Consider the following 11,721-nt stretch of genomic DNA (forward strand, 5'->3'; position numbering starts at 1 on the left):
ATCTTTAATCTATCTATCTCTTGCATATCAAAGAAGGTATGAGGGACCCTCTACTCCTCGATTCATCTATCTATATATGTATATATTTATATATAGATAGAGAGAGAAACTATTCGGGCTTTTCATGCGGACTAGCTTCTTTACTATGATGTCCGATGATAGGACCACATATATGTATACATATATATACATATATATACATATATGTATGTATATATATGTATATATATGTATGTAGCTATAGATATGTGTGTGGATATGAGTGAATTTCTTGGGTGTAGAGAGAGATGGAGAATGAAGAGAAACTAGACAAAAGAAAAGAGAGAAAAATTTCCTCTATCAGAAAGAGATCAAGAGTATTTCTTCTTCAGTTGTCATGGACGAAAAGAAACAGAGAGATAGAGAGGTGGAGAGGAAGAAGAAGAAATGACCTTTCTCTTCTTCGTCTCCCCCTCCTTGTTCTCTTCTTTGTTATCTCTTCATCTCTCCTAGAGACCTTCTCACTTCTTGCGACTTTCCTTTCTTTCTTTCATTCTGTTTCATTCTTTTTTCCTTATTTGGTGCAGGGTGCGAGGCATGCGGAGAGCATTTAGATCCAGCCGTCGATACACGTCGTAGCTCGACGGGTGAATGGGTCGATTGCCGAGATAAAGAAAGATGCTTCGGCACGTGCGCAACAGGAGGAGGAGGAAGTCTCTTGAGTGATCCTGGTAGCCCCCACAGGTGTATGTACACCCAAACATACAGCGAAGGAAGTTCCATTCACGGCATCTATTTCTCAGACCATGTGGCTCTAGGAGAAGTCGAGCAGAATAACCCTCCTGTACGATATGACTTCGTAGGTGAGGAAAGATGATCTCTCCCTCTCTCTCTCTCTGTCTCCCCTCTAGTTTATTTCTCTCTTTCTGTCTAATTTCTTTCTTTCTGTCTAATCTCTTTCTCTTTCTTCTTCTAATCTCTTTCTCTTTCTTCTGTCTAATCTCTTTCTCTTTCTTTCTCTCTAATCTCTTTCTCTTTCTTCTGTCTAATCTCTTTCTCTTTCTTTCTTGTTGCAGGGTGTCATACACAGGAGACGAACTTATTTGTGACTCAGAAGGCGGCGGGTATTTTTGGGATTTCTTTTCCTAAGGGGCATCGCCAGCCTACACTCCTCGACGTCATGTTCTCTCACGGCGATAATCTCGTCAAACAGAAAATGTTCTCTGTATGCATATCAGGTAGACAAGAGAAAGAAAGAAAGAGAGAGGGTAGTAGCGGTGAGGGGGGTGGGCAGGGGATGACTGAGAGAGGATTGGAGAGTCATGAAGAGAAAGAAGAAAAAGAGAGAGAGGGAGAGAGAGATAGATCGATGCGGAGTAGAAAGATAGATATACATAGAGATAGAGAGATAGATACATGGGTGGATGGATAGATACATCGAGAACGTCTATCTTCTTGTGTCTCTCTCTTGTCTCAGCCCCCCTTATTGCTAGATCTAAATACGTCGGTTTCCTCGTCCATCTATACCTACGACGTCTTTATCTATCTCCCTCTGCATGTATGTGTATATATATATACAGACCTATATCTATTCATATATAGAGAGAGATATTCCTTGGTGTATGTACAACCCATTTTCATACGTCTTTTCTATCTATCTATCTTTAATCTATCTATCTATCTTTAATCTATCTATCTATCTATCTATCTATCTATCTATCTATCTATCTATCTATCTATCTTTAATCTATCTATCTTTCCCTTCAATCTATCTCTCGTTAATCGCTCGACCATCTCTATCGACCTATAATACCTCTGGGTGCATGCATTCCTTTCCTTCTGTTATTTCCCTTCTCTTGGTCTCTCTCTTTGTTCTTCGCTATGCCCCTCTCTTCTCTTTCTTCCTCTCTGCACCTTCCCCCCCCCCTTACTTCTTTTTCTTCATCTTGCTTTCTCTTTCTCTCTTTCCTTCTCTCTGCATATCTGTCATGTCTTCGTCTCCTTTCTTCTTCTTTTTCTCTCTGTTCATCTTTCAGAGGATGGCGGTCTCCTTACCGTCGGGGGGTATGAGCCTTCTCTTCTTGTCTCTCCACGACAGCGCGAGGGTTCGACTCCTAGCCATGCCTCCTTCTTTCTTTCTTCTCAAGATACATCTTCTTCGAAAAGCTACCTTAACGAAGGGGGAGGAGGTCCAGAAGAAGAAGAAAAGAAGTTTCTCGTGACGACGCATGAACGACGTGTGACGGAAGGCCAAGAAGAAAAAGCGAGAGAAGGAGAGGAGGAGATTATGAAGAGAATGAGAGATCTTGAAGATTTAGAAGGGGTCTCTCCTCACTATTCTTCTTTAATCACCTGGACGCGAATCATCAGCCACTCGACATATAGGGTGCCTCTAGCTCGCATGGAGGTGGAGGGCCTTATTTTAGGATACAATGAAGAAGAATTCGGCAATACGATGGTCGACTCCGGTAGGGAAACTCACGCACACATGCGCCTTTCTCAGGTTAAGAAAGAAAAAAGAAAAGAGAGGGACAGAAAGATACGAGAGGGAGAAAGAGAGAGTGAAGACGGGTGATCTTGTCTCTGTCTAAACTGGAAACCTATGGTCGATACGTCCATACACATGAAAGACTCCTCTGTAAGAGATAGATTGAAGATAGATCAAAGAGAGGTAGATAAGGAGAGATTGCTCTAAGAGAGGGAGATTAAAGATAAGTAAAGAGAGGTAGATCAAAGAGAGATAGGTAGATAGAAGATAGATAGACTGATGGAAGATAGAGGTGTTGTGCTGAGAGTGCGGAGAGGCGGAGTGTTTGATGGTAAGCCTTTTAAGAAGACTCATAGGAGCTATCTCTGAAATCTTTTCTATGTAGAAGCGATCGTATTAAATCTCCTTTGTATGTATGTAGATGGATCTAGAATCTTCATCTCCCTAAAGAAGAAAGAAGCATCTTTTCACCTCTCTCTCTCTCTTTCTTTCTTTCTCACATTCCTCTGTCTCCATTCCTTTCTATGCACTTCCCCATCCTCCTCCCTATCACTCAGAAGCTTCTCTTTTACACATCATCCATCCACATACATCTAGACCTCTTCCCTTTTTCTTCTTTCTTTCTCTCTCGGTCTTTCGCTTCTCCTGTCACTCCCTTTCTTCTTTGTATCTTTCTATCCTTCGTTGGTAGGGACGACGTATTCTTACTTTCCTCCGTCGGTCTTTGGTCGTTGGCGATCCTTTTTATCTCGATTCTGTCGCCCGGAGTTATTCTGCGAGAGAGAGAGAGACGGGAGGCTGTGCTGGCGCATGCCTCCTGGGACTGATTTAAGTTCTCTCTTTCCTCCTATCAAAGTCACTTTTGGAGACGACGCTCATTCGCAGCTCTTGTGGATGCCTCAAGGATATCTCTATAGAAGAACGGGGGGGTAAGAAGAAGAAAAGAAGAGGTTTTCTTTTTCATGTCATTTCTTTGAAACGAGGGAAAGATAGAGATAGGGGGGGTCCATCATGCATGCAGGGAGGTGTGGCGTATGTACAGAGGAGGCTCTCATGTGTAGATTAGTGTAGGTGTATGGCTGTGCTAGCGCAGGTTAGACATATAGATGCCGTGAATCGGGAGAGAGAGATAGAGAGATAGAGAGAGAGATTGATAGGTAGATAGAGAGCGAGATAGATAGATAGATTAAAGATAGATAGAGAAATAGATAGAGAGAGATGTGAGAAAGGGCGGTTTTCGTCTTTTCCTTCAACTTTTTTATCTCTCGTCTTTGCCCTTCATGAGAATTCTCATTAAGACCTCTCTCTTCTTCTGTCTCTCTCTCTCCTCTCCCTATATAGACCGAGTATCAAAGACGATCTATTCATCTTTAATCAAGCTATTCATTTTCTCATCTATCTTTAATCTATCTATCTTTATTCCATGTATCTCTCTTTACTCTATCTATTGTCTATCTTTTGCGCTATCTTGCCTACTACTCCCCCTATTCCATCTCTTCCTTTCTTCTCTTTCCTCTTCGTGTCTTCATCTCTCCCCGCGTCTTTTCTGTATCTCTTTCTTTCTTACTAAACCCTTTCTTCTCTCTTTCCTATCTCTTTTTTTCTCTTCTTTCTTTCTCTTCTTTCTTTCTCTTCTTTCTTTCTTTCTTTGGGGTGTTTGAAGATACTTCTGCGATGGTTTGGATGATAATAAGATGAGCGCAAGCGTCTTGGGTCTATCTTTCTTCAAGAATAAACAGGTCCTCTTTGATCGAGAGCACGATCGAGTCGGATTTGCCGCCGCGAAGTGTCCTACCTACTTCCTCGATCAACGACCCCCTGGACCTCCGGGTGTACATACACCTGGGACAGGTATGCACAGAGCAAAAGGAACGAAAGGAAAGACAGAGGAAAAATACATCCCTCCACTCATACTCAAATATATGCAGATCAGAGTGTCTGTCTCTAGTCTATCTATCTACAGATCCACTGGATATCTTTATATATATATATATATAAATCTATATCTATATACATATAAGTGTTTATGTATGTGGTTGCTGCATACATTCATAGCTACGTATAGATGGATAGGTATGTGCGTGTAGATAGATGGGTAGATTGAAGATTTATAGATAGGCAGATAGAGAGATAGATAGGTATAGAGGTAGATGATCTTTGTATGTGTATAGGTATTTTGATAGCTTTTTGCGGAAGTTATCTATGTACAGTTGGAGGAGTGGAGAAAGAGAAGAAGACAAGGGGGATAAGAAGAAGAAGAAGCTTGAGAGAAGTCCTTTCCTTTCTCTCTCGTACAATTGTCTTTTCCATCTTCTTTTTCATTTCTGTCCTTTTCTTTCCTTTTCTCTTCTCTTTCTTTTCTTTGTATGGAAGGCGTAGATTCACGTCCACCTGTAGGAGTGCCTAAGGGAGTCCCTTCGCCCAGTGTAAGAATGAAAAGAAGAAGAATGAAAGCTACGCACACTCTCAATGCTCTCCTAAAATTTGATAGAGATACACACGTGTTCTCGCCTTTCTCTTCTTCTTCTTTCAAGCTAACTGACAGAAGACGAGCAAAGGAGTTGCCTCCTCCTTTCTCTCTCTCTCTCCCCCTTTCTCTCTCTTGCTCCTGATGTACGCATGTACCTACCTATGTATCTACCTATCTTTAATCTATCTATCTATCTATCTTTAATCTATCTATCTATCTTTAATCTATCTATCTATCTTTAATCTATCTATCTATCTATCTTTAATCTATCTATCTATCTATGTGTAGTGTATGTGTATTTCTTCGAGAAGATAGAGGACAGTAGAGGTCTTCATCTCCTCTCACGTAGACTTACTCGCCGTGTTCTTCTCTTCCATTCTTTCCTTTTCTTTCTTTCGTTCTCGCTCTCTCTCTCTCTCTTTCATCCTTCTTTCTCACTCTTCCATGTTTTCTTTCGTTTTCTTTCTTTCGGCGGGTGTGTAGGGTGTGCTTGATGGGGAGCTCAAAGGCGAAGAAGAGAATGAGGAAGAAGAAGAAGAGTCGCCCTCTAAGACAGAAGAAGAAGAAGAACCTCATTCACTCTTCTCTGCGAAAAGTAACCCCCCCCCCCCTTACATCCGCCGTGCTCGCATACCTCCCATCTCTCCAAACCTACAAAGAGATATCTGTAGACATAGATACCTATATAGATATAGATCTCTGCATATGTAGATATATATATATATGTATACATATACATACCTGGCTAGATATAGATATGGTCTTGATATGTGAATAGAAATCTATCTGTACATGCCTATGAGGTAAATGTGCGTGCGTGTTTGTTTCGATATACGCTAAAAGAGAGAGAAGAGTGCTATCACGCTGATATATAGATCTATCTATCTCTCTATTTATCTATTTATCTACAGGGCTAAGGGGGTGGAGAGAGAGACATTTCTTCTTCTCTTTCATTTGCTTGCCCGCGTTCCTCTCCTGCTTTTTCCTGTTGGCGTTTCTGTGGGAGTGAAGATTCTTTTTGATGATCTTCTTGTCTATTTATGTCTATCTCTCTAGATTTCCCAATACAAGGACTTTCTTTCTTTGCCTCTCTCTCCGCGTGTACTAGACCTATATAACGTAACCCTCTAAGGTCTCTATCAACTCGTCGAGACCTCTGTGTATTCTCTACACATGGATATGTCTATTTCGATACGTGTACGAGGTGTATCTTCTCTTAGTCTTCTTTCTCATTCTTAAGAAGATGCACGCCACTCTGGATGTGCGAGAAGTTGCTCTTCTGCCTTTTTCTCGTAGTTCTTCTACTCTTCTTTCTCTCCCGTCCATTCTCTTCATTCCTATCCTCTTCTTCTTCTTTCTCGAGTCTTAAGCATATCAATGATCTCTTCTTCCTCTTCACACAGTCTTTCCCTCGAAATCTCTCGAAAAGGGGCAGATCTCTTTATTCTTTCTGCGTCTCATCGTAATTCTTTCCTTGTCCTCTCTTTTTCTCTGTCTCTTTCTGTCTTCTTTTCTTTTCTAGATCTTTGGGTCGCGGTGTCTCTCATTCTGATAGGAATCCTCCTAGCGATGCTCATCATTCTCTTGCAAACGATCAAGCCTTTCTCTTCTCTCTTCCTCTCTCGTGGAAGAGGCTCGCCTTCCTCAGCGATAGCTCCTTTTCCTACTACGTCTCCCCCGACCTCTTCTTCTTCTTCTGCGCATCCACTTCCTTTAGTTGTCTCTTCTACGAGCATGCTGAAAGGAATTGAGAAGTTCACGAAAACGAAGAAAGAAAGAAATTTACAAAAGTCTTTTCAAAAGTATCGAGGTGTCGATACAGCTAGACCCTTCACTGCTGCAAGGGATATCTCCTCCCCCCCCTACTATAATGATCAGGGAGAGGGTAATCAATCAATAGATCAATCGACCCACACACACACATTTCTCTACCCACTCCAAATATCCACCTATCTATCTTTAATCTATCTTTAATCTATCTATCTATATATCTCTAATCTATCCATCTATCTTTGATCTATCTATCTATCAATCAAAGATAGATAGATCGTTGAATCTATCTATCTATCTATCTATCTCTGATCTATCTATCTATCTTTGATCTATCTATCTATCTATCTTTGATCTATCTATCTATCTTTGATCTATCTATCTATCTTTAATCTATCTTTAATCTATCTATCCCTGTTTTATTCTATCTATCTATCTTCACTCTGTCTATCTACCCATCTCCCTTCAATCTATGCATTTATCTATCTATCTATCTATCTTTAGTGAATCTATCTATTTATATATCTTCGATATATCTATTTATCTATCTTTAGTGTATTTCTCTATTTGTCTATGTAGTGTCAAGTCGACTGTGGTGTGTGTTTGTATAGGAGTCCTTCATACATTTATTTATATGTCTATAGGGCTGTAGGCAAGGTGATAGTCGTCTTCGCTAGAGAACGAATGAATGAGTTCAAGTGTATAGACACCTCAACTACAAAAAGGAGGACGGGTGTAGGATCTACCCAAGTCTGTCTTCTCTTTTCTTCTTTTGCAATCTATTGCTTACTATCTAGAAATGTATTCCTAGCATGGATATCTCTATTAGCTGTCCTCTGTCTTCTTACACTCTTCTTTGTCGAGTTTCATATCTCTTTCTTTCCTTCTCTGTTTCTCTTCTCTTTCTTTCCTTCGAAGCAGAAGAGAAGAGAGAAGAAGAGGAAGATGTGTTCTATGGAGAAGAAGGCAACGACACCTTCTTCGTCGAAGAAGATGAAGAAGACCAGCCGATAGATCGACGTGAGACAAGCAGAAGAGAAAGACAGCAACGACGAGAACGAGGAGGAGGAGGAGTCGATGGGAGTGACTATGATTCTTCTCAAGGCGAAAAGGAGAGTGAGGCCTTTCCTCCTTCTCCTCCTCCTCGTGGTCCTACTAGATCATCGTCGATTGTGGGGAGTCTCGATGGGAGACAGCATCGAGATGCCCCTGGCTCTGCAAGGCCTCGCAGCCTCCCTGAAGAGACTCTTACGGAGAGGAATAAGTGCCTGCGAACAAGGAACGAGTCCCTTCTTCTGGATCTACCTCTTAGTGACAATGAGACAGATGAAACAATTGTATAAAACACCTCCTCTTTCTCATTCTTTCTCTCCTTGTTTCTTTTCTCTGAAGAGATGGGGGGAGACGGGAAGAAGAGAAGAGAGTCCTGCGAAAGGCACACTACCAAAGAAGATGAGAAATACATGAAGAAGAAGAAGAGGAGAGAGAAGAACCCGAGAAAGATACGTCTATCCATGTTTTACCTGTGTCTCTTTGGACAGATAGATTTTAGATATCTACATTTCCATCTATATCGCAGCTCTGTCTATCTATTTATCTCTATATGTATAGGTATCAATGTGTCTCTCTATCTTTTTCTTTCTCTATGTGACTGCTCCTCTCTGTTTGCGAATGTATGTAAATGGGATGGAGTCTTTCTCTCCTCTGACGCTCCTATGAAAACTGTCTAGGAGGGGAAGAGCCAAACCCACCTGTCCTAGCAATAGAAGGACTACTACTAGTAGCTGCAGTAGTAGGAATAGTAGGAGTAGTAGTCCAACTAGTATTCCTACTCCTACTACTGCAAGTACTACCAGTACCCTATAATATGAGAAGTCGCAATAGTAAGAGTACTAGGCATCCTCATAATAGTAGTAGGTGTAGTCGTCGTGGGGATAAAGTAGCTAAAAGAATAGTCCTAGTAGTAGTAGTGCTAGTCAGGAAGAGGAGGAGGAGGAGTTGTGTGTGTTGAATGAGAAGAATGGATTGGCACTGAAGTCTCATTCCAAAACAGACAAAGAGACAGAGAAAGAGAGAAGAAAGAAAGAAGAGAATCCAAGAGACATGACGAGCCTGTCTCTTCTTTTTACTCTTGTCTTGGCCCCAAACCCCTTTTTCTTCTTCTTTTTGGTCTTCTTTTCTTCTTTCCGTGAATGAGTGGAGGAGGAGAAGAAGGAAAAGATGATATTTCGTTTCTGGAGACAAGAAGGATGGCTTCGATTCTTTCCATGCCTTCCCACGTTGATTTGAATGGATGAAGAAGAAATACAAAGTTTCTTAGAACAAAGAAAGAAAGGAAGAAGAGGAATCGTTTGTATTTGAGGTGTATCTTCTATCTCTATAGACATGTCTCTATTTTTGAGTGATATCTTCTTCTATTCTCTTCTATTCTCAACTATAGACTCATATATATCTATCTATCTATGTCTCTTTACAGATCTATCTATCTCTCTGTTGACTTATGGATCTAGCTCTATTTCTCTATCTATTAACTTTCTTCGACGCTTTTTGAAGGGGGGGACGGAGGAGGAAGGGTGAGAAGAAGCCTACTACTAGGAGGGAGAGAATAAGACTAGGAGAAGGAGGAGGGGGGGGAAGGGGGTTGTCTTCTTGTGGTCATTGTTTTGACGTCTTTTTCTATTGGGTGTCTTTAGTATTGAGAGAGAAAGAAGAAAAAGAAGTTTCATTAAAGTGAGGAGAGTTGGAATCGACATTCCTGTCTCACTGTGATGTACATACACTTGAAGTCCTACATGGAGGGGAGATGCATGCGCATGCATGCATACAATGTATCTCTCTTAGTATATATCTATATTGATATTTTTCTGTCCTTTCTCCATTTATTTATTTTTTATCGCTTTAAAGATAACAAAGGCCAAGAGGAAGAAGTGAATGAAGAGGTGCAAATGCCCCCCCCTCTTCTTCTTTTTTCCTCTTCCTCTTTCTCTCTTTCTTTCTTTTTCTCTTTCCAAGGGAACGTGTGGATGATTGGCTTGTTTGCTATACACCATCGAAAGGGTTTTTATCAAACTCAAAAGATAGAGAAAGAAAGAAAGAAAGAAAGAAAAATGAGAGGGAGAAGAGTGTTTTCCTTTTCTTTCTCGTCTTTTTCTATCTCGACATATCAACCTTTCCTATCTCCATATTTCAAAAGAGCACTGAGCTGGGGAAGGCCCCTTTTCTTCTCTTTCACCTCTTTCTTTCTTTCTCGCTCTTTCTTTGTGTTTCTTGTCTTTTCCGTTGTGTCTCGGCCACACATCTAAACGCATCACTCCCATGTATACTGACCTATGTATCTATATATGTATTACAAATAGATAGATATGAAGATAGATACAGTAAAGATAGATAGATAGATTAAAGTTAGATAGATTGATATAGATGTATATTCTTGCGTGTAGATACTCATGTGCCGGTAGAGAGACTGAAGGGAGATAACTCTCGATGAACGGGTCGTCCCGACAGATAGATTAAAGACAGATGGTGGCTAGATCAAAGATAGACGAAAGATGAATAGGTAGGCAGTTGGGTAGATGCTTTGAAGGGAGGAGGAGAGATTGATATGGGGGTTCATGCCGAAGAAGAAAGAGATATACATTAGAATGAGAAGAGACATTCTTTATCATTTATAGTTCTGTCTGGGAGGTCAACACCTGACAACCCTATTTTCTTCGATTTCTTATCAAATGTTTGATTAAGAGAAACATGAGACACAGAGAGAAACTTGAGAAGAAAGACGAGAAATAGGCGCATATTTCAATGAAGAATACCTACTCTATGTGAATCTCTATCATACATATCGATCTACGTATGTATATGCATGCATCTACATGCATACCCGTTCAATGCATATAGACTTATCCATATTTGTACATAATATACATACATACGTACACACATACATATACGCACCTATTCATGCAAATATACCTATTCGATTCACATAGACTCATCCAGATAGGTACATACTGATATATGTATGTTCATACATCATCTCCATACACACTAATACATAGGCTTCCCTCCTCCTCCTCCTGGTACTAGTGGTAGAGGGGCTGTAGCGGTATCAACAGCCCCCGTTAAGAGGATAGACAAGCCCTCGTGTCGTAGATGTCTTTAAAGATCTCTTTCTAGAGCGACTTTTTCAAGGGCTTGCCTATGCTATCCCCCCGCCATCCCTCTCGACCCAAGAAGGTTAGTTAACTAACTAGCTAACTCATTCACATTTAGCAAACCCGATCAATGAAAGATCCAGAGAAGAAAAGACAGAATAGAAAAGAGAGATGTTTGTGCACACACATTCTTCTCATGGTACTTCTTGTTCTTTCTCGGGAAGGAGAGTGAAAAGAAGAGAAAGTCTTCCCGGAAGATCGCCAGTCAGGCACGACTTCAACCCCTGGCGGATCAGACGCAGTCGATGGCGTGGCTAAGGGTATGCAAAGGAAAGAAAGAAAAAAGAGAAAGACAGAAAGAAAGACAGATGAGAATCGTGGAGAGATTCGAGTTGTGTCTGAAGAGAGGTAGAGAGAGAAGAATAGAACCGAGAGAGGAAGAGGAGTGTACAGGGAGAGGATTAGCTCCCAGGTGTACATACACCCGAAAGAGAGAGAGAGAGAGTTCAATGTTTCCCTCCTCACTTGGCATCGATTTTCGTTACTTCCCTTACTAACATATATATGTGTGTATATACAAGACAAGTCATATACATATATATATATATATATGTATATGACTTGTCTTGTCTATACACACATATATATGTATCTAAATACATACATTTTCATCGATGTATACTTAGGGGGGATTCGAAATAGATAGATAGATAGATAGATTTGCTTCCCCGTGTATTTTTATGGTAGGCTTCAATCTAAAGCCTTCGACGGCTCGTTCTGTATGGACAGCTAAGTACATCATGTATACTCAAAGACATGTAACGAGCCATCTACATAGATAGATAGATAGTTAGATAGACAGA

The 11,721-nt window shown here is 40.7% G+C and overlaps 1 protein-coding gene across 1 annotated transcript in view; it reads left to right on the plus strand.

Annotated features, from left to right (window-relative positions):
* Positions 1 to 8,050, plus strand: part of CSUI_003022 (aspartyl protease asp5) — a gene marked incomplete at its 3' end in the record, with an annotated part of 11,753 nt that extends 3,703 nt beyond the window's left edge. Inside the window, exons 3-11 of the mRNA XM_068063220.1 lie at positions 567 to 842; positions 1,056 to 1,217; positions 2,016 to 2,447; positions 3,159 to 3,396; positions 4,131 to 4,318; positions 4,841 to 4,893; positions 5,421 to 5,532; positions 6,460 to 6,822; positions 7,626 to 8,050. Coding sequence (XP_067924807.1) covers positions 567 to 842; positions 1,056 to 1,217; positions 2,016 to 2,447; positions 3,159 to 3,396; positions 4,131 to 4,318; positions 4,841 to 4,893; positions 5,421 to 5,532; positions 6,460 to 6,822; positions 7,626 to 8,050 — 2,249 coding nt within the window. The remainder of the gene's footprint in view (positions 1 to 566; positions 843 to 1,055; positions 1,218 to 2,015; positions 2,448 to 3,158; positions 3,397 to 4,130; positions 4,319 to 4,840; positions 4,894 to 5,420; positions 5,533 to 6,459; positions 6,823 to 7,625) is intronic.
* Between the last annotated feature and the right edge of the window lie 3,671 nt (positions 8,051 to 11,721).

This window comes from Cystoisospora suis, assembly GCF_002600585.1.
Source record: "Cystoisospora suis strain Wien I chromosome Unknown contig_1282, whole genome shotgun sequence".
Lineage (NCBI taxonomy): Eukaryota > Apicomplexa > Conoidasida > Eucoccidiorida > Sarcocystidae > Cystoisospora > Cystoisospora suis.